Here is a 23,692-nt window from a genome sequence, read left to right as displayed (position 1 = left end):
AGTTCTTTAAATTCTGAATCGAACACAAAACAAAGAACACACATATAATATGTGTATAATGTGCATTGTGGCCCCTGGTTTTCTGAAGGTCAACCAGACAGGCTGAAAGAGTGATAAGAGCGAGGTGCTACACAAAGACATTAAAGGGGAAGGTATGAGATGGGTCTGCTTGACTGGCCCCGCACAGCCAGCAATGATGAAAACAATTAACATTTGTCTGGCAGACAATGAATCAGGAGGAGGAATGGCTGGAATCCGCAGAGCCTTGGCCCCAGGGTCGTTGATAAAGAACACACTGCTCACCAGCAAGAGTCTGAATCTTGAAGCGTGGGTCATCCTGTTCCCATCACACAAAACAAGGAAAAACACACACACTGGACCGAGATACACCCAGTTGAACAGACATTAAGTGCATTTATGAGGAGAGGAATTGGGCAAAGTGACCTATATGATATCCATTTTTTGTTGATTTTTACCTTTTCGGATGATTTAAAAAATAATAATTTGCAGGCATGACCCCAGATCAGAGGTCCTGTGGGTCTCATGTTGCCATTCGATCACATAACAGACAGAAAGAGTAGAGTTTTTTCCCTGTGTGAAAGGCTAAAGGGCACCGGGCTAAAGCAGACATTCTTGCACGCCACTGGCAGCCCTCCGGCACCGTAAGCCACAGTTAAACCACTCGCGCGCACAATGGATCATTTGTGAACACACTTTGGCAAACAAAAAGGGTACGATTCATGAGCACAAAAGTGCTGGGAATAACTTTGGGTATTCTGTTTTGCATGCTTTTGTCTGCATGTATTGTATTCATATCTTGAGGTACTCCAGGCCATTGAACATTCCGGAAGATTGACATCATCACACTCATGAATGTGGTGTGATGTGATCTTCATCTCATGCCATAAAAATTATTGTCGCGATTATACCTCTATTATCATTAGCACTGCTTTATCTTTTTCAATACTTAAAACATAAGAATCCAAAATGGGTACATTGCCAAATACGAATAGATAAAACAAAACAAACAGACAGATAGACAGATAGATAGATATAATAAAATTTCATAACGAACAGTTACATGACTCCAAGTCTAACAGAGACTATAGGCATATAAATAGTTGAAAGCTTGCGGAGACTATGTTGACGGCCAATGTTGTAATACAGGGCAAAGATAGATCAAGGGGAGGTCAAATTATCTTTCATTCTCCATTTCGTCTATTTCAGTGGGACCGACAGGACGCCTCCACTTGGGTCATTCTAACATTACTTCTACTTTATTGACTTTCCTAATCCAGAACTCACAGTTTGTTTCCTTGACCTTGTGAGATGCTAAGACCCTGTGTTTTGTGTGAGTTTGTCTGTCTGTTTTTTGCGTGTGCGTATGTGTGATTGAGGTCTGTGATGCTGCTCTAACAGTGCTTTCCTTTCGAATAATATCACAAACACATACTAGCACCCAATACAGAACACACATACCATATGTATATATATATATATATATATATATATATATATATATATATATATATATATATAAAAAACAAAGAGCTGTACATTCTTTCCTCCAGGCTGAAAAAGATATTTGGAAACAGAGAAACTTCCATTTGTGGCACAGTGCTGGGGTGGAACTGTCCTAGGGGTTTAAAAGGTTTTAGGGAAGACTTTTCCCATATTCCTCCTCTCAGTCTCTCTCTCTCTCTCTCTCTCTCTCTCTCTCTCTCTCACACACACACACACACACACACACACACACACACAGAGACAGAACGCTGCACAGATGCTTCTTCAGCACTTGATCATTAAGGAATGCACCAACTGTTGTAGATAATGCGGTGCCAGCTCCCATTCTGCTCCACTCTGCCTCCCCTGAGAGTGGCCACTCCCTCACTCCTACACACACACACGCACACACTACAGCTGGAATGTGCTGGAGCTGTCCTCCAAAACATTTATTACCTGAGAGAGGTGAGGAATGTCCAGCATTTGTAGATGATGGACCAGGAACACCCACAGAAAACAACCCATCCACCCATGAAACCACAACTCCAATTGCAATGTTTTCTTGTGAGGATACTTTAGAAAAACAAGCCATTAATGAGACGGACGTCTGGGTTTTTTCAAAGTACCCTTATAAAGCTAGAACATTTGAAAGGAATTTAGATTAATAATAAGGGGATATTTTTTGCACAATTTCCAAAGTTGCATTCCATCTTCTCCGGCGAGAGTATAAATGCCAATGGAAACACTGCTTAACATCTGGATAATACTTAAGGGCATACTAACATTTTACCGTTGTAAAGAAACAAAAGTGAACCATTTATTTCCAAAAATCAAATAATGCTTCAGCCACATCCATTCATCTCGCAGCGCTGCTGCTACCATTAAACAAGGTACATTTCCTTCCCACATTTGCATTCGTATTTCAACATCCCCCAGTTCAGAGACAGTAAGATATTTATAAACTCTACAAACTGAAAAAGAAAGGGTGGAAAATATTGTATTTGTCTAAAAAATCCTGTCAGAGGCCTAGAATGACTAGATGAATAAAGCAAGCATTAACTTTGTTGTTGTCCCGTGGGGGCCCCAAAAATCTCCTTGCACCCTCTCTCATCCTCTCAGATAAAATGTGGCGTGGCTGGATGGAAACCAATTTAGCCCAGATGAGATTAGAATAAAAACAATAGCCCTTATAGCCGTCCTATTCATATTTTCCCAAGGCCCCACAATCTCAACAGACGGCTTAGCCCTGTGCAACACTGGACCCAGAGGAGCTTTCTCTGGCCCTGTCAGTCCCACAGATATGACATGGCACTGGGGAAAGTGCTTAGAGGACACTATTGATATAAAGCCTCTTGAGCACCACATCCATGGCCAGAAATGTCGAAAATGGAGAATGAAAGAAGAAACAATATGAGACAGAGAGGGAGAGGGAGAGGGAGAGAGAGAGAGAGAGAGAGAGAGAGAGAGAGAGAGAGAGAGAGAGAGAGAGAGAGAGAGAGAGCTCTTCATGAACAGCAGCCCCAGATACACATTTGTCTCAGTGCGGAGTTACTTTAAAACCTCACCCACTCTACACACTAAGGAGACAAAAAAGAGCAGGATTAGGAAGCAGCATACCCGTTTCCCCACACCAGGGGTCAAAAAAATAGCATGCCACAATCCCTTTTCTCGCCTGACAAATTAAAATGCCTCCTAAACTACAAAAGTCAGGGAGCCCATTGTAAAGTCAGAGGAGAAACTTAATGATTTCAGTGCAGTTACAGTAGGAACATTCAAGTGCCTCCTTAACATACTAATGGACCATCTACACTTGGCCTCTGTGTATCTATCAACTCATCAACACGGTTTGTTGCCAAAGAAATGTTCTCTTCTTTACAATGACAGCTCAATTAAGACACCTAAAGCAAAGACCGGCTGACAAGATTACACAGATGGTTTTAAACACATGAATAGAAGAAGCAGCAATGCTCATAAATCCTTTTTACTCCCATACTGTGATGTATCTCAGAGTGAAATAGTTTATTTAATGAGGGGGAAAAAATTGTGGGACGAGACTTTTCATTTGGATCATGAAAAGTGCCATCTACAGTATATGGCATGTGGTTGGAGAGGAGATGATCATTAATGACCTCTATGGTTGTGCATGTATCAGATGATGTGGCTGTGTCATGCCCCTGAAGATGCAGTTGTGCTGAGCAGAGAGGGTGTACTCCCTGTCCCGATGAGTCCTGCCCTGTGGCAGACACCAGAACATCTGCCAGCACACCCAGGTCTCACACCACTACTGCAATCCCCTCATCAGGAAGCTGCTCTTCCCCCAATCAATCCTTACACTCGAGAAGAGAGAGAAAGAGACTGAAAGAGACTGAAAGAGTCAGTGAGTGAGAGGAAGGAAAGTGCTCTCTCTCCAGAAACACTCCATTTCACAGTGCACACGTCATTACACCTGTTCTTAGTGAACTGCCCTATTGTCCTCATACTGTTATTGTCAATTGTCCACCAAACACTGCGTCCTTAAACTGGTTTCAATAAACTGTAGTATTTTATATCCCTTCTACTCAGCAGACCTCAAAAACATCACTATTGTGCTGAGAGAGTGCTATGATAGAGCTCTTGGGTAATTCTCATGAAACCAGTCAAGAAAATAAAAATAATGAAATGTAAATTTCGGGTTAATATAAAAAAAGAAAATGCACTGAGTTGATATTTTGACACAAACCATGTGTTGCACCTTTATGCATTCAAGACCTATTTATGTTAATCGCTTGTGGGAAGGGCACGCATATGCATTTCCGAATCTACCAATAGTGCTCGCGTCTTACGGTACTGTATATGTACATACATGAATGTGTATTTCAACCTTGCTTTCACACAAGATTCTACTCAAAGTTTCAGCTCCATACTGGAAAAACCAACATTAATATGAACTCCAGTTGAAACACTGAGCATGCATTTAGCTCTAATACAAGAAATATCTAGGTTTTCCCACACACCTTTGAGTCTGCACGCAGTGCGTGGATGTTTTTTCCATCTGCACGAGAGCTATATCAAAAGAGCACAGCCGTGAACATGCGCAGCTTAGAGGGAACATTGGTAATAAGGAGTACTACTATGATGTATAAATACTTCACCATTTCAACGATATATATAAATGTCATTTTTGTTTCTTTTGATTTTAGAATAAAATAGGAAGAGGAATTTTCTTTATAAATAGGACCAGTTTCCTTAGAATTACCCTCTTAGTGGAATGAGCAATCATGCTCCCCTTTGGTCCAGCATATCTGCAGTCCACTCTTCTGGGGAAACACGAAATTACCAAATTATATACATTTTGCCTTGCAATGATGGAGACAGCAGAGGAACTATGTTCATTCTCTGAACGGAAAGAGAAACAGCAGGAAAAAGGAAGAAGTCCCAACTGAGGAAGAAGAATTATAGTTCCACTTGAAGCCATCCAGGTTGAAGGGCACTCTTATTGCAAATGTCGCAGTTAGGTTAACAATTATTCTCTAAGCACATTCATTTCTAATAATGTTAGGAGAGAAAAGGCTTGAGAAAATAAGTAGTAGTCAAGAAGCCAAGGTCAAGAGAATATTGAGAGTTTTGTGCAATTTAGAGGGGAAAACTTATTCCAGTCATTCTCCTCGGCTCCCACTGGTAAAACCTCTCCAAAATCATATCTCAAGGCTTTTCTTGCATTAGATTTGTTTCTCACAATAGTGATGATGCAGTCAATAGAAAACTAAAAATGTACTCTTTCTTTTCCTATTTCCCTCCGTCTCCTTACAAAAACAAACTGGAGTCATAATCTACAAGCACACATACACAAAAAAGCATGCGTGCACACAACACAGAGGGAAAATCTTCTGAATGTCTTAATCACAGAGCCACTAAAACAAGACTCCATCATCACACAAAATAAGAGTATAATAATTACAAGAGGCAGACAGGAAAGTGAAACACCACAAGAAAACATGTTTGTCGTTCCCGTCGTCAGTTCCAGAGACAACAGCTGTTAGCTGGGGCGGTGGCGGCGAATGCTCCTGAAATCTCCATAATCATGCCGTTATTGAAGTGAGGACAAAAAGGGCACTAATTGCAAGGGAGCAATCTAAACGTAATAGGTTACACACCCGGGCGACGGTGCACAATGCTAACTGCTAAAAAAAAGTCGGGTAGGAAAAAAAATAACGACAGAGAGAAAATACGCACACATACACATGCATTCATGCACAGCCCTGTATAACAGTAGCATTTCCCTCATTTTCTGCCAATTACCTTTCTTCTCTGTCAACAGTTTTAATAACCTCGATCATTTCCAGAAGCTCTTTTTTCTTTTTTTTTCATGTTTTTTTTTAATTTTTATTATTCAGTTAAATAATTTTGGTTCTTTAATATGCAAATGCACCCGTTGGCATGCACGAGAGAAGAGGCCTCGGTTCCTTGAGATGTGTCAGTATATTGTCGAGCACCTGCACCTCGGGGAAGGATTGATTTAATTGACACCTAATACTATTCATTATTCCACTTAGTGAGCATATCTGCTAGTCACCTGTAGGTTGCTCGAACACCGCAATGCCATTTCCATCTGTCGACAGCTGCTGTAAATAGATTGACTAGCCTAAGAAAATCTTTTATTTCATTTTATTTATTTATTTAGTGAAATATCTAAAGGTCCAGTACATTACAGCAATAAGCCACAAGAGGCCGTATATTACAGTGGTTTCACCATGGATATTTTTTTTGTTTTTGCCACAACGCATATAATATTAATGTATTATTGTAATGATTTGGATTTTATTGTATTTATAAATTGTATTATTAGGAAGTTGTGTGAAAGTAATCAGTGCATACTACACAAACACGTGTCAATACATTCTAAACATAGATTCAAAGTTAAAAAAAGATTGAATAGATAATTTAAGAAATATATTTAAATAAATGTATAAAACATTTAGCACTAACAGTTGGCTGTTTGTTGTTGCCAAGCATCATTGCAACTTGCCGTATTTATTTGTCATGTGCGCTCACAGGAATTTGTTTATAGTCTTTTTGCAACAATTTCCAATGTGACACATCCAATCAGAATTTATCTGACTTTATCCTATACGTAAAAAAAAATAAATAAGGCAATAATGGGTCTGAGACTTGTTTGTAATTGTAAAGAAACATATTCAGGTAGCTATAAAAAGCTACCAGTTAAAAAATAGTTCATAACAGTACATGTGGATGGCTCTAGTGTGTCATTGCCTTTATCTGACAAATCTAAGGTGCTAAGCTCACCGTGCTGACCTCGTTGTCCCTGCAATCACACGATTCCTGACCTTTCTAAACAGGACACGTGTCTATCAAGCATATATGAATTAACCACTCCCAAGAGGCTTCACCTCTTGAGCAGGGCATCACATGACCTCCTCCTCAATCCATTTTACTGCAGGACTCGGCACTAATCAAGGCTGAATTATTAAAGTGAGCAGCCACCAATGATCAATTCACGCTGACCAGAGCTTCCATGACAGGGTACTTCTGCAGCACTAATGAGACAGAAGAAATTCCATCAGACAATGAAAGATGTAGAGAGAAATATATCACGCTGATTAGTAACACGATCGGGAGAGATACATTTGAAATATGTTTAAATAGATGAATTAAAGATGTAGAAGGAAAAAACAGTCAACTCAAAGCCTTGAATAAAAATGATTTTCATGGCATGTGTGGCACTAAGACAGACTGCCAGGTATCCTACTCCTCAGATGGGTTCGAGACATCCTCTGGAGAGGTAGTCTGGGCACCAAATACAAGAGCTACGAAAGAACAAAACTGAATAATAAATGTTGATAAAGCCAGGGCCAAACAGAGACACTAGCAGAGGGTCAACATCTTCTGAAGGCAGACATCCAAAGGAAGACTTCGGCAGGCGATTAAAACACACCCCTGTATTCTCCTTGCCTCACCAGGAAGTGGAGAAAGAGACCAAATTCAAGCAAAGTTGAAAGAGCAAGAGAGATCACTAGCGAGTGTAGTACAACTCAAGGATCGTACAGAGTGAGTAGAGCAGGGAGGAATAGGGGAGGAGGAGAGACACAAGATGAAAAAAAAAATCCAATCAGAACTTAGTGTGGAGAGATCAGGAGCCAAGATAAGCCCATACTCTGAGCCCCCAAAACTGCAATCTCCTCTTAAGCTGGAGAGTGGCAGCTGGCAGAACAGCTGGTGAACAGGATTAATGTCAGAAGAATGAAATAAAACTCAACATATGTCCGAGCCTGAGGTGTTGGGACTGCGCGTGATTGTGCCCCAATGGATGCCATGTGTGCAGCTGGATGGAGGTGCACTGAAGCTTGCCGGCTCTGCCTTCCCCACAAGGTCACTTTTAAGAAAACTAGGACCATTTAATGCTTGGATAGCAAAATGAACTTTTTCTCTCTCCTATACTCTTTAGACTCCTTTCAGTCTAAGCGAGCCCTCCGAGGCGGCCCACCCTGACTGCTCTGTCCTGTTGCTGCTCATTAGAATTTACTCTGAACAAGAAACATCTTCAGCAAACACAGAGAGGAAAATAATTATCTCGTTAAAGCTTCAAAATGAACACTTTGCACAATAATAATTGTTGTTATTAAATAACTATGTCACCTTTCTACACAAACATTTTGCATCCTGTACTTGTCCCTTGTGTATTTTGTGTACCTCTTTTTTTCAGTGTTTATTTATTTTTATATTCAGTTGATTGTTTTGATTTCTGTTAATCTGCAGTGAAAATAAAGCCATTTTCCTAAACTCAATTTCTACAACATTTTGATGCTTTTCGAATGTTCTGGTTTTATAAACCAACCTATAATAAATTGTTATTTATTTGTTAATAATGAAAATATTTAAAGACAGAGAGAAGATGCATCTTATAAAACGTTCTAAAATACTATTGATAGGTTTTAGCACAGATATATGGATTAATTCTTGAAGTAGGTAATCATTCGAGCCTAGATACTGTAATAAATTATAATAATTTCACACAAGAATTAAATGACTGGGTACCTTGGAGAGGAGCCATTTTTTATGCTGGCTACCCTGCAATCTAACTGTCAGATATAAACCCTTCTGCTAATCAATGTTTCAAAACATTCACTTTTATTCGTCTTCATTGAATTAATAAAAATGTGTGAATAATGATGCTTACTGTGATCATTTTGGCTCAGAGTGATTTAGTAAATTAATGGGTGCTCGGGACAAAAAGAAACTGATAGGATCCACATGAACAGATTAAAATCTTGAGTCGTCACTGAAACTTTGTTTCATCTTAAATGCCACAGCAACTTGGATGTGCTTGATAAGTTTTCTCACACTATACGCAAAGCCTTAACATAACATTAAGATTATGTGGTGCTAAAATAACAATTAAAGACATTTTAACTATTAAACAATATGGCTCAATTTTTAAGCACTCTTTGGGTAGAGAAGATATTATAATTTGATTAGACTTGATGATCTTTGGTAACCTAAGTATTTTACTGGCAGTATTTTACATCCACATGTGCAGTTTTATTTTTTGCAGTCAAGAACAATTTTATTCATAACAGTAATAAACAGTCCTGTACGTGTGCATGAGTGCATTAAAAAATGCAAGTTCAAACGAGGCATCTTCGTTCTTTTTAAATTTCGCTTGACTAATTAAGGAAACATATTTGCCGCTGCTACCACAGACATTCTCAGTTTTTATGAGGCAACAATTAAAAATGTTTATGGTCCCGTGCAGCTCACTCTGTTTACCAGCATGTCAGAGTTCAGCACTCACACACACACAGGCCTAAAAGGTCACTATTTTTAGCTGTCGTCCTCCATTCTCTTGCACACACATGTAGCAATCATGTAACAGCACACTCTCTCTGCTTCACACACATAGACCACCAGTGACTGCTGAGTTCAGCCCACACAGCAGCATACAGGAATAGAATCCGCCTATAGAGTGCCATTGAACAATAAAGACAGAATCTGACCAGTTTTGCCCATTATCAGAGGCAGGGTTACTGTGAAAAGTAAATGTTGATTTGACAGTAACTGAAAGGTATTTTCTATATCTTTTGATATTTGAGTAAGTCTGAGGAAAGGCTGTGTCGAGATGGCGCAGTTACCGGTAACTATAGTACTTCAAAAGGTTAAGAATTCCGATTCCTCGGAAGTCTACTCGCTGCTCTACAGCTAAGACTCAATGCACCATTGTTTCCTGCACAGTTCTGCAACAACGGCTGCCATATTTTCCTTTGAATAGACCTGTTCCTTTTTTTCTGGGCTGTGGGGTCGTATCCACCACTGCCTGCTGTGAGAGGATGGAAAAATGCTGCCATTTCACATGGAGCTAAGCTCATTTCTTTATCACCTCTCAAGAATGGGAAAAAGAAAGTGTGTGTGAGAGACAGAGAGACAAAGAAAACAGACGTGTGAAAATATCCCTTGTCTAAACTCGGTACAAGACCAGACCTAGACCAGTGTGGAGAATGCGTTCTCAGGCAGGGCACTCTGGAATAAAAGCGTGAGAAAAGCGTGCCTTTCTGTCCAAATCACAAATTGCACTTTATGGAATTTTATGAAAAAAATAAATAAATAAATAAATAAATATATATATATATATTAGGGCTGTCAATCGATTACAATTTTTCATCAAATTAATTACATGGTGTCCCGATTAATTAATCGCGATTCAGCCCCTCATATAAAATAATTCAATACATAATAATGAAATAATGATACATAGTTATCTTTAAACATTTAAAAATGATATGTGAAATAATTCAAATGTATTACATTCTTGTGGCAGAAGAGTTCATCATTCACAAGACAATACAAAAAGTGGCTTTAGAATAAATTTTCTCCGACCACACACTCATATACACACACACACTTTACAGGTTAAGTCCAGCTCATCTTGATCTGCCTGCTTTTAATCTACATAAAGGGTTCTGCTATTTCCACCGGCAGCGCTCAGCAGAGCAGTGACAGATTTAAGGCTAATTAATGGGGTGGTTCTCTTTTCCCGGGCATCAGCATTTTGCTTTTCGCCCTGTGCTAATCCAAATACTGAGAGGGGCATATAAAGATGCTTGCTCATTAAAACTGTTAACCACTCCAGTCCAGTGCTGCTTTACACGTGCACCACTATTCCAATACTGTTGTTAAACATGGGTCCGACTCAATGTTGTCCCTATAAACACTGTTGCTGAGACAACATTCCTAACTTCATTTCCATAACTGCCTAAATTATAATATATAGCGACAATTAAAGGGACAGTTCACCCAAAAATGTAAGTTCAGTCATCGTTTACATACCCTCATGTTGTTCCAAACCCATATGGCTTTCTTTTGTCCATGAAACACAAAAAGAGATGTTTGGCAGCGTGTCGACCTCAGTCTCCATTTACTTTGATTGTATTGTTTTTCCATACAATTGGCCTCATTGCTCATTCATGAAACACAAGCAGCACGAATTTTTGTGTAAATCGTTCATAAAGCCGTTCTGATAAATTTCGTATTCATGAAAGTTTTCGTATTTTCAAATCATTAGTTGGTGCGAAAAAAATTACACATGCTCCAGACCACGTGTAAATCGTGCAAACTGTCATGACAAAATTTTGATAGAAATTAAATTAAATAAGTAATGACAAAATTAACTAATATTTAAATAAGCGAAATTAACCTTAAATAACAAATTAGTAAAATAAAAAATAAAAAAAATTAAAAGCTTTACTTTCTTTTTAAACCGTAGCTTGGCTACTTATTTAGAAACGTTACTTTACTGCATTAATTTATTTTTCAAAGTATAATTTTTCCCCAACACTGCTTATCGTTTTTCCAGCAGAAGGGATTTTTCTCTAAAAAAATGTATGCCCTCTAACTTGACTGGTTGGGCAGTTTTATTATTTGATATTGCTCTTAAGGTTTCATAATTTAGTATAGGCACTGGTAAATTGTGTTGAGATGATAAAGTATGGTCAATGTTAATGCTGTTAAACCCATAAATAAATACTTAAATAAAAAAGTATTTATTTTAAAAAGCCTGCACACTGTCATATATAGCTTGGAAATTTGTAATATCTTACAGCATTTCAGTCAAAGGTCTTCTTCAGGCATTCTATACATTTCTCTGAAGACTCTTCCAGTTGAAAGTATATCACTATTACCATCATGATTTACCCAAGAAGTTTCACAAAAGATGCTGGCGATGCCCTGCGAACTGACCCAGAGAAGGTTAATAGTGGTGGGCCTCATCCGCCTGGTGTGAACTGAATGTTTTTTTACACTCATGTCAAACCATTTTTATTGACTTCTTGAACAGCTGAATTCATAAAAGACCGTCATATGACAACAACAACATGCGAAAACAGTAAGTCCTCACATTCTTTGAGACGCTACTATGTTTGCAAAATAAAAATGTTGCGATGTGAATGCACTTCATTCATAAAAACAATTTAATTACTGTTCCGCATAGATGTTAATAGTATTTATGTGCAAATCTGTTACCTTTCTTATATTGTGTTTTTATGGGCGTAGATTATAATAATTGTGAATGAACGTGCACACATCCTCTCATTGCTAATGTTTGGAATTCACGAACATACACACGTTTTACTAACAAATCTGGGGAGTATGATGCATATGTGAATCTGCCAAAATGTTTTCAGGAAGGTCAATTTTACATGTAAATTACTCAGAATTTACCCATATATTTACTAAAGTTTAATGAATGAGGCCCACTGAAAATAAATGGTTACTGAGGCTAACATTCTGTCAGAAATCTAATTTTGTGTTCCAGAGAATATATAAAGTTTGGAACAACATGATGGTGAGTAAATGATGATAGAAATTTCCTTTCACTTTAATGGTTATTTTTCCCAGCCTGTGCAACCTTGGTTATACTAGCAGAGGCAGAACAATTTGATATGAGATTATATTTAAAAAAAATTAGAATAGCATGCACTTATTAAATCATGCACACCAGTGGCATTTATTATCAAAGTAAATCAGGCCCATTTCTGTTTTATGTCTTTCTTAAGGTATATGAATTGCTGTGCAAGAACTTTTTATTCACAGCTGAGGTGACATACCTATGGTGCTAGAGAGGGGAAAATAGGGCTCTGTTCAAGAGACCTGGCTGTGATTTGTCTCTCTGAAACAACCATTTCCTCCAATCAGGAAAACCCAGCTCAATGATAGAGACCCGGCACAATAGAGGCGTTGTGCTTGGTCACACATAAGGGGGACAGAGTCAACAGCTGAGGCTCGAGAGAGAGAGAGAGAGAGAGAAGATGGCTCCTGGAATGCTCTGCAGCAGTTGCTACTGTTGACTAATGGGAATCTGAGAAGAGGGAAGGTGATACAGACAAAAAGAATGGCACATTGAGACAGAAGCAGCTGCTTGTTTTGTCATCTGAAAGAGGAGCACTCTATTTGGAGCAGGGACAGAATTTTGGAGGTCCATTGAGCCACACTAGGCAGTCAGGAGGGGAACGATTTCTCGTTCCTGACGCAGGCCCCTCTGGGAAACTTGTGCATTATGTGAATTTGATATGAAACATACAGGCTGCAGTGAATTACATAGCTGCCAGTGTTCTGGACTGGGGCAGTTTGTCTGTATCACTGTCTCTTTCTCTCTTCCTGTAAGTCAGTTGCATAGCTCTCGTCAAAGTAGAAAGACAGGAGTAGTAGGGGCTATTATCTTTGTTAAAGTTTGAAGATTGGCAGAATACCTGTGATGTACCGCCTAAGAAAAATAAAATCTATTTAATATTTGCCTTGCAAGGTGACAAGAGAGTTGACTGGCAAGGAGCAGAGAGCAGCAAGAGGAGCTTTTGATCATGTGTCCTAACAAGCCATTCCAGCTCATGTCTCCTCTACCCCAGCAGATTTACATTACCTATTCAAACAAAAGTGATGGGCCAGATCCTGTCTAAACTAGGAGCAGGCTGGGTATACCAACTCACTCACTTATACTGTATACTTACTTTACCTGCCAACTCTCGAGATCCACACATCAAGAGTAACTAAAATGCAAGGACATATTTTAACATCTGTGCAAGCGCACGTGGATTAATCAGATCCCTACACTTTTATTGAGACGAGAAGCCCTGGTAAAAGGTAGACAGTGGCTAGACAGTGCTACTGGCAAAAGAGAGCATGCAGAAAGTGAGAAGACTTTGAACTTCTGATGTTTGGCCTGTGTTCTCTGCCTGAGGGATCAGTTGACCAAACATTATGTTTGTAGCACAACTCTAGATCTTAGGTTCAGCCCGGATACTAGCCAAGAAATTAGTAATGCTGGGTGAGCCTTTGACTTCATTGTGTATGCATGTCAGGGCTAGAGTCACATATCATTACAACAAAGATTCTTATTAATTAGGTGGAATAAAAATCAGAAGTAGATGATAGGGCAGCTGGAGAGTGGAGAGCAAAGCTAGCCACTCTGCTATTTCAACAAGAACCCTTTCAAGAGGGTCATAAAAATGCAACCAATATGGCATGCGGTAAAACAGCTTTCTGCACTCAATTCTCTTGCTGCCCAAACTCATCAATCTCCTGATCTCGATGGGAAAAGACTTGTGCCGCCTAGAGGTATTGGGCTGGATGTTAAAGAAAAGGGGAAAAAAGGCTAATTTCAGTGATGGGGCAGCAGTGGTTGGTGTTTTTCAAAAGTGGGGAAGTACAGACTACTTTCTTTGGTGCTCCCACATGTTCAAACTATTCAAACAATGACATTTCTTAATTAAAATAATTAACTTAGCTCAAAACTTTTTTAATGAAAATATCAGATTATGATATTTAAAATTTTTACATTTCAGCTTTTACATTTCATGGGTACATTTTATATGCTTACATTGTCAATCAATCACATACATTTCAACTATGGGCTGTTTGTTTTGAAGTCCCACCCATTTGAAAGCTCAACCAATCATCATATAGAGAAGTCGGGTTTTCAGGTGGGACAAAAATAGAGTATATTGATTGAAAGCCCAATGTCAAATAAACAATCAAAACAAAAAGTAATTTTTTCCAATGCAAATAGGAAATGCAGAAAAAATGCAGATTGTGTTACTTAAACGAACAACACGATATTAATGTGTGATATTTTTCTTTTTTTTCTTTACTATTATTTGCTTTAATATTTAAATGCACAAAAAGTAATATGTAATTTATCTAGATACTGTAATTTGTACATTTAATAAACTTATCAATGCTCACCTTTCTTATGACTCAGGAATTACTTTAAGACAAACATACACTGCATACACAAGCTAGAGCAGGTAGACACATTTACAGTAGAATGGGTCTGTCAAAGGAGATTTGAGGACAGATATCTCCAAAGAGCAGATCGCTCACACACACACACACACACACACACACACACACACACACACACACACACACACACACACACACACACACACACACACACACACACACACACACACACACACACAGCTGTTATTCAAATGTACACCGGTGCTCACCTGCTGCTGAAATAAGGTCCACAGAGGGGGGTTGTGATGCTGCCCCAGAGAGCAGGCTTTACGTGAGATGGAAGCACTGAAGAATCTGCCCCCCTGCTAAACTCATTAACTCTTGACTCAATACACAACGCTCCAGGTGTATAGAGCTGTTCTCTAACTCTTCTCTGCCCCTCAGAGGGGTTAGGGTTACTACCCCAGAGAAATCCTTCATCCACGCCACATTAGCAACTGTTCCTGTTGTCACCCAGGTCACTGGTTGCGGCGAAGAAAGCGCCTCTCCTACACCTGTTGGCTGGAGAAGGCGGTTGGCATATTTCTGTGTGCGTGCTAAACATGCCTAACAACCTTGCCCTTTCACTGTTCCAGGGGAAAGGGAAAGCAGGGCGCCTGGAGTTGAGCAACTGTGCAAAAGACACTGACATAAGAAACAGCGTCTGAGAAAATCAGTGATGGTGAAGTTTTTAAGCGTCATATTTCAATACTTTTTTGGTGTATTTTACCTTTTAAACATTCCATGAAGACTCAAATCAATTTGATTATGGAAACACTATAACAAATTATCCTGACATGCAAGCTGAATTTATAAACAATATAAAACAGACCATTTAAAAAACTAAAGTTTTTTTGTAAGGGATTCCAGATTGTATGACCATGTGTGTGGTCTTCAGCAAAAACAGCACACATTACACATCACAGAGGAATGACAGCCTGCATGGACCGTCTATTTTCCAGCCACCAATCTGAACTCCAGCCACCGAACTGCCGGCAAAATGTAAAACTGTCATTCAGAAGAACAGGTCTCTAAGCATGGATTAGTAGCTAACAAGCTATTACCAGGAGCTGTGGCCAATCCTGCCAATACAAGACTGCTGACTAAGTTGGCAGACTTAGTGTCTCACTGATGGCCAAACTAGAGCAGTAGGCAGCATGCCTCCTTTACTAGGTGCGGATGCGGCATCTATATCTTTCCATCTGCAACAAAGTGCCGTGGGATTGTAAAAAGAAAGAACTATCCTAGACCGTATTGTTTGAAAAAAAATCCACTGAAAACATAGAGTAAGTCAGTGATAGAGAATGGGGCCCTTTTAAGCACGCTGCTCAATGTACACACCAGATATTTGGAATTCATTAAACCGCAAACAAACCGATTCAAGGTTGAAGAAGGGTGAGTGCAGTTCAACCAAATAAAGGTAAAAAAAATCACCCCACTTCATCAAATAAAAGGAGTGTTCCTAAACTGTGTTTGTAACTGCAACAATGAAAACAAACACCCCGGTAAAGGATTCATATATCAAAGTCCATTACTGAAGTACATTACATAAAGAAGGCCTTGATTCAGTTTTTCCAAAAGTGTGAGGCATTAAATCCTCTGCTTTTGTTAGAACAGGGTATTTCCTACATATAAAATATTCAAAATTTCGGACGGCGAAGCAAATGATATTCAAATTCATCTTGCTTTTGCCATTTTATAAGCGCTAAATATGCTTATTCATCTGGAACGTGGATAAGCGCAGGGTGCTTAAAGATGGTTGTGGCGTGAATGTTGTGCGATCCACTGAGAATCACACGCAAGTCGCACTCTGCTCCATTCTACTGTATCTCTGGAGCACACAGGTGCGGGTGCAGGTGCACACGCGTCTACCAGGATTCCCTCGATATGTGAGCTCCGGTGACAGGATAGCGTAGAACCGATCACATGACTGTCTCATTAAACTGGGCTTCTCTCAATATCATGCCACTTCAAATGACTACAGCACTGGCATTCTGACCAGCTCTGACAAGGGAAAGGGAAAACACCTGCTCTTCACCAGCATGAATTAAAAGACTTTTCACATCTACACAGCAACAACAACCTTACTAACATTTATCACAGTAAACTGAAACATGTTTTCATTACAACTGTGTGAGTTGTAATAAAAAGTGGTGTTAAATGTGTTTAGGCTGTTATTTTTAACAAATAAACATGTTTTTTTTTTTTTAAGAAAGACTAACTACCTAACTAACCACTGTAATGAGGAGCCACATATGGTCTTTCTTGTGATTATGGCATTACAAATGCAACTGTTAAACACTGAAATAACTATGGTAAACAAAAGGGCATGTACAATGTAGAATAAACGTCTGGACCTATAAAAAATTATTAACAAACACATGTGTACTATTTTAATAAATTTCCTGTCTGATGATGTTTGAGATTAGGATACAAACTGGCCTGGTTTGGCATCAGATATTCCTAATATCTAAATGTTTCCGAAATCATTAAAAGTCTGCGAAAAGGAAAACAATATCTGTTTTGGAGTAGGAAGCAAACAATTCCTCTATAAAAGCACAGTTCCCAAATCAGTAAAGTGGTTTTACTGATTTGGGAATGCTGTTGCATTCAATGCTTGTAATGAATATGATTTATTTTTGAGCATCTAGAACTTCTGAATTCAACAGAATGTTTGTACTTGAAGGTGCTGTTTGAAGTCAAAATAACTTAACACTTTATTTCTATAGGGTTAAGTTATTTTGACTTCAAACAGCACCTTTAAGTACAAACATTCTGTTGAATTCAGAAGTTCTTGATGCTCAAAAATAAATCCTATTCATTACAAGCATTGAATGCAACAGCATTTCTTAAATATTAATTGCAATAACGTAAAATACAAACTGCATCACGCAGGTGATGACCATGTACATCAGCCACCACCGAAAACCATTTTTGACCCATTAAAAAAGCAGGAGAAGCGTTTTTAAAGTGCAGCACTTTTTTTTCCCTCCCATTTTCTCCCCAGTTTGGAATGCCCAATTCCCAATGCGCTCTAAATCCTTGAGGTGGCATAAAGACTTGCCTCAATTTGGGTGGCGGAGGACGAATCTCAGTTGCCTCCGCATCTGAGGCAGTCAATCCTCGCATCTTATCACGTGGCTTGTTGAGTGTGCTACTGCGGAAACATGTGGAGGCTTCACACTATTCTCTGTGGCACACACGCACAACTCACCACATGCCCCACCAAGAGCGAGAACCACATTATGGCGACCACAAGAAGGTTACCCCATGTGACTCAACCCTCCCTAGCAACCGGGCCAATTTGGTTGCTTAGGAGGCCTGACTGGAGTCACTCAGCATGCCCTGGATTTGAACTCGCGACTCCAGGGGTGGTAGGTGCAGCCCATTTTTAACTATTTTGAAATTAGGTATTAGTAATTAGTTACAATTACATTTGAACTAAATTACATCAACATTAGTTTTATCTTTTGTATTCTTGTTTACATAGACAATAAATAGCTTTTTGTATGACTATGCAACAATTAAAACTCATTTTACTATGAAAGGTGTGAATGGAATTTTCTATTAGTAGTGGGGCTTGACCACTGACTTAATTGCTTGTGAATCCTAGGCAAGGTCACCTTGAATCTTTATAATGGATGCAAATTTTCCTTCTAGTCCTGTTCATTCCGCATTCTCTTTATTTAGCTTTTTTTCCTCTTAAGTTAGATATTTTAAACTACTGACAAGCACCGTCCAGAGAGCTCTTAATAACTTATGTTTTCACAATACCAGTTTAAAAAAACAGCAGACACAATTGAAAGGCGAGGGAGGCCCACATACTGCTTTTCCAGTGAAGGTGACTATTCAGCTTAATGCAGTCCTTTAGACTTGGGCAGGATATTTTCATTCATTAGAGCGGTCACAAGCACTTAAGGCACTTTAAGGATTGTTATTGAGAGGAGAGATAGCACCGTAATGACAGTCCGGCTTCACAGACTTACGGTCCAGTTCTGATAGGTCTGATTAGATTTGAGAGAGTGCCAATGCACATGCAATTAAGTCATCAAGAATGCCTCAATCTATCTCCCCTTTATTGAAATCAAAATAATATTGTTTTCTGAATAAAGTGTTTTTCAATGCTTCAATGCAACATGTGCAGCCTAAACAGTAAGTCAAAGCTGTATTGTAAAGCCCAAGAACACACCACACAGCAAGCGAAGCCAATTTCTTTGAGCCAATGCTTTTTAGAATAATAACGTGAGGGGGAAAAAGTGGTTAAAATGTAACTTTAAAGGGATAGTTCATCCAAAAATGGAAATGATGTTATCATTTACACATACTGTTGTGCCTAAAATCTCTTTTTGTGTTCCTCGGTAGAAAGTTATCCCAGTTTGGAACAATTTTCCTCCCTTTGAGAATAGCAGGATCTAAGACAGTGGGGCAGAGCAAACTAGATTAAGGGACACAGTTGTTCCCTTAATAATGAGATTTGATAAGCAATATTTTTAGCTTGTTCATTCTTTGTCTAAGGTAACATAACATGCTTTGTCATTAGGACATCACATGACTCTTATTGCTTTAGAGTGTAACAGAAAAGGTTAATCCTGATTTTGCACCAAACCCATATATCCTCAAGGACGAAGAACCGCTCCATTCCACGCTAACGTGCTGAACTCTGCACGTCTCTTATCTCACTCAAGTTGGAGAGCTAATTTATGTGCGACAAGGGAGTTTGTGGTGTAAGGCATGGAGGCATGAGGTATGCTCTGTCTCTATTATTAAGGGCAGATTAACACAGCTGTACACTAGAAGTGAAGCACGCTCTCCTGCCTGAACTAAACATACGGGGCTTTAGGAGTACAAGCTGCACTTGACCATTTAAATTACTGCAGCAACCGACCGTACCAGCTGGGCTCATTAGCATAGCAAGCCGTAGAGGGGTGAGAACGCATCTCAAAAACGCCCCACCAGAAACAAGAGGAACCCATGAGGACGCAGTATATAAAACGCTTGTTTATATTTCCAGAAGTGCATTTTTTAATACAGTACCTTAATTGACAGACAGGCAAATTATAGGTGGAAATAGTTTTAGAAAACAAATCTGTTAACAGAAAATGAAATTGCTGTTAAATTATTTCATTGCGCTGCTCAGTGAAAAGAAACTCCCTTTATAATAATGGATGGCCTGTCATCATTTTCTATATTATCAATTATGAATATGAGAATATTAAAAGTATATGTGTGACTGACAGCCCCCACTCAGATCCATTTAATTTATCCTTTTTTCATATTAAAAATATTTCTCTAAACCTTAGTGATAATGAAACAGACCATAAACAAATATGAATAAATTAATATGAAGACCTTCATGGAAAAGAGGAAGAAAAACTATTTGAAAACAAACCAAAAAAAACATTTTACTGAATTATACTGTAATTTATTCCTCTGATCAAGTGTTCAGGGTAAAAGCTCCCCAGATGCTTAAATGAGACTAGTATATCCCCAAAGAGCAATTCTGGCAGAGAGAGAGAGAGAGAGAGAGAGAGAGAGAGAGAGAGAGAGAGAGAGAGAGAGAGAGAGAGATGTGTGTGTGTGTGTGTGTGTGTGTGTGTGTGTGTGTGTGTGTGTGTTATTTGATTGTAAAGGTTTTATACTAATTACGAGAAGAGGAACTGTTTCAGCAGCTCTTTCCAGTATTTGTTTTTCTGTCATTTCCCCAGAGGACTGCCTCCACTGTGGCACGTCTTAGTCAAACTATTAATAAATATTACTAAACACTAAAACAAAATGAAAAGAATATACATACTGTATGGTTTTATCAATTAATTTTTTTTTTATTTCAGTCATGGGATTTTTTTTCAAACAAAAATTATTTTTGAACTTGCTCCAGAAGCTAAAACATATACCTGCCAAAATTTAAAATATAAATCTTTTGTACGATAAAAATTTTACCCTACACATATGTCTTATAAAAGAATTTATATCATAGAATTCAATTGCCAAATCCTTGGATAGTTCTGGGCTCTAAACACATGCAGGAAAAAAGTCTTCTTGGAGCTATTTGAGTTGGTCTGTAGATGAATTTCGTGGCATAAATGCTGTCGTTTGTACTGAAGAATAAAAAGGTAATGTTCTGGCGTCAGGTTGTGGCGTGTGTTTTATGGTCTGAAAGTTTGGTTTGGCATGGCCTGGAGACCACACTTAAGCTGAGGGGTAGTGCCACCCACTCTTTGTCACACTGGACTCAGTTCAGAACAAACTGGAAACATAGCCACGTCAGTCCTCCCAGGTTAAAGGTGTGTGTGTTTGTGTGTTTGTGCAGTGGACGAAGAGAGATGGATCATGTAGAATGAAAAAGAATACAGAGTTTTACAAAAAGAGCAGAGATGGCCAGGAAAATAACTACTACTACTAAGAAAGGAGGAAAGAACGAGGAAAACAGAGTGGCTGAGGAGATCAGAACACGGCCAGGTTTGTGGGTTCCTGATGCAGCCAAAAACATTTGTAAACGACACACGCATGCACACTTACAAACACACACAAATAAATTTCTCCCCAATTTGACATGCCCAATTCCCACTACTTACTAGGTCTTCATGGTGGCGCGGTTACTTAACTCAATCCGAGTGATGGAGGACAAGTCTCAGTTGCCTCCGCTTCTAATATAGTCAATCATCGCATCTTATCATGTGGCTCGCTGTACATGACACCGTGGAGGCTCACAGCATGTGGAGGCTCATACTATTCTCTGCGATCCACGCACAACTTACCACGCACCTCACTAAGGGCGAGGACCACTTAATCGCGACCATGAGGAAGTTACCCCATGTGACTCTACCCTCCCTAGCAAAACGGGCCAATTTGGTTGCTTAGGAGACCTGGCTGGAGTCACTCAGCACACTTAGGATTCAAACTTGCGACTCCAGGGATGGTAGTCAGCGTCAATACTCACTGAGCTACCTAGGATCCTTTCATATGTACATTCCTAAATCCCTGACACACATCTTCACCCACCCTCCAAATATACATGACCACATTGAAACATCTCATACCGTCTTGCTCTGTCTTTGTCATCTCTTCCAGTTTCTTCTGTTTCAGTGTGTCCACCACATCGGCCAAGCTTCCTTTGCGGCGCTCTGGCGTTCCGAAAGCTGAGCTGCTCAGCAGGTCACCGCGCTCCCTGGCTCCCTCTTCTGGCTTGTGCGGAGAGGTAGAATTATTCCGGAAGGAGTACAAGGAACACACTTTATTGCTGTCCGATTCCTGTAGGAAAACAAAAAGATTTGGGGAAAAAAGGGTGTTTACTTTTATACCATAATTAAAAAACACTAAACATAAAATTGTAAAAAGTACTAAGTTCAGAAATATGACAAACGTACTGTATAAGAATGAAAAGTGAGTTCAGGCAACATAAGTTAAATCATCAAAAGAGCAGATGAACAGTGTTTTAACAGCTCTTTTCTCTCCTACTCCTGTGATAAAGGTTATGAGTGCGTGTCAGAGCTGGGATTCAATGCAGTGTAATTTTTTTGCTTTTCAAGTGAGTGGCTTATCCTCACAGAACCCTCCATGCCATCATAAATCTGAGACTTGTCTCAAACTGCTGTTGTTTTGCAGTCCCACCTGTGTGGTTTAGTGGTTAACTGGGCTTCTGTCTGCAGCTGATAGTTTAGTGTTCCCCGAGTGCTTACGAAGAGAGGGAAAACAGAACAAAGGGGAGGAGCAATCTGTTTGTCTGATCCTACACAGCATACAGATAACTCCACATACTACTTAAATACAATGCAATTGCTGATGTAACAAACATCGTGATGGGGTGCAAGGAGGAAGCAGGAGACATTAATTCAACTCAAACTGTATTTATTTTAGAACACAAAACTTTTTGTCACAAAAGCTTTTCATCACTTCACTTAATAATCATGCTTTTCAGAGCACACAGCTCAACACAGTCTCTGGGTTCATGTGATAGCTTTCTCTCCCTTACTGGCATCTGATTCGATCTTAAATCCATCTTAAACTCTCACTGCAATGACAAACAGCTGCTAGAGACAATCATTGCCAGGTGATGTTCCTTACCATTCTCATCTCCTGATCTCCCTATCCATTCACAAGCTGGTCCTCAACCACGCCCCCACCACCACAGCTGATAAGTCAGTACTTACACTACACTGCAACATAAACTTCTCACAGGTCAAAGCATGAGAATACAGACATATAAGTGACTAGAGATGGAGACTCGACACAAACAAGAGTTTGAGGAGGTGGATATGGGCATAGCAATGATCCATTTTAGGTCTACCACTTTTTACAAAGATCTGGTGGAGGTGGAGTGTATGGCAGAAGCTCTGAAGTGAGACAGTCTCAGGATCCTGTCACCTTTGTCAGTTATTTATTGATTGGTGACAGGAACCTGACATTCCTGTTCTGTGTTTGTGTTGAGCACATGGTTCAGGGTTTATTTCCTGCCGATCTGCTTTGTCTGTCTTTGTTTGTGTTTCTGTGTGAGTGCATTATGGTTGTTTTTCCTTGCCGTGCACTCTTCTGTCCATTTTGTGTTCCACGTTCAGAGCATGGTGTCTGGATCCTGACTTCTGTGTAGTTTGGTTTCGGTTCTGGTGTCAGGATCCAGACGCTCATGCTCCATGTCTTGTCTTTGTGAGCGCATGGTTTCAGAATCGGTTCTGTTGCCATGTGCTCTTCAGTCTGTCTTTTGTGCTGTGTTTTTGTTTGAACACATGGCATATGATTGTGTTCATTCGCCATGTGCTCTTCTGTTTTTTTCAGTTGTGTTTTGTGTGAGCACATGGCTTCCGCCAGGATTGTTTGCCATGTGATCTCCTGTCTCACGTCTAGGCCCTGCCCCCTTGTTACAGTGTTATTAGTTCATTAGCCTCACCTGCCTTCCCTCGGTACCCTCCTTAGTTAGTTCCCTATATATAGC

At 39.4% G+C, this 23,692-nt stretch overlaps 1 protein-coding gene across 10 annotated transcripts in view; it reads right to left on the bottom strand.

The window, feature by feature from the left end:
- The window catches only part of LOC127655298 (transcription factor SOX-6-like), a 184,305-nt gene that overhangs the window by 95,966 nt on the left and 64,647 nt on the right, over positions 1 to 23,692 (bottom strand). For all 10 annotated transcript variants that reach the window (XM_052143064.1, XM_052143083.1, XM_052143091.1 and 7 more), the window contains one exon: positions 21,804 to 22,014. In XM_052143064.1, coding sequence (XP_051999024.1) covers positions 21,804 to 22,014 — 211 coding nt within the window. The remainder of the gene's footprint in view (positions 1 to 21,803; positions 22,015 to 23,692) is intronic.

This window comes from Xyrauchen texanus, chromosome 2 (genome assembly GCF_025860055.1).
Source record: "Xyrauchen texanus isolate HMW12.3.18 chromosome 2, RBS_HiC_50CHRs, whole genome shotgun sequence".
In the NCBI taxonomy this organism is placed as follows: domain Eukaryota; kingdom Metazoa; phylum Chordata; class Actinopteri; order Cypriniformes; family Catostomidae; genus Xyrauchen; species Xyrauchen texanus.
The sequence above is the reverse complement of the archived record's forward strand: the minus strand, read 5'-3'. Positions and strand labels throughout refer to the sequence as shown.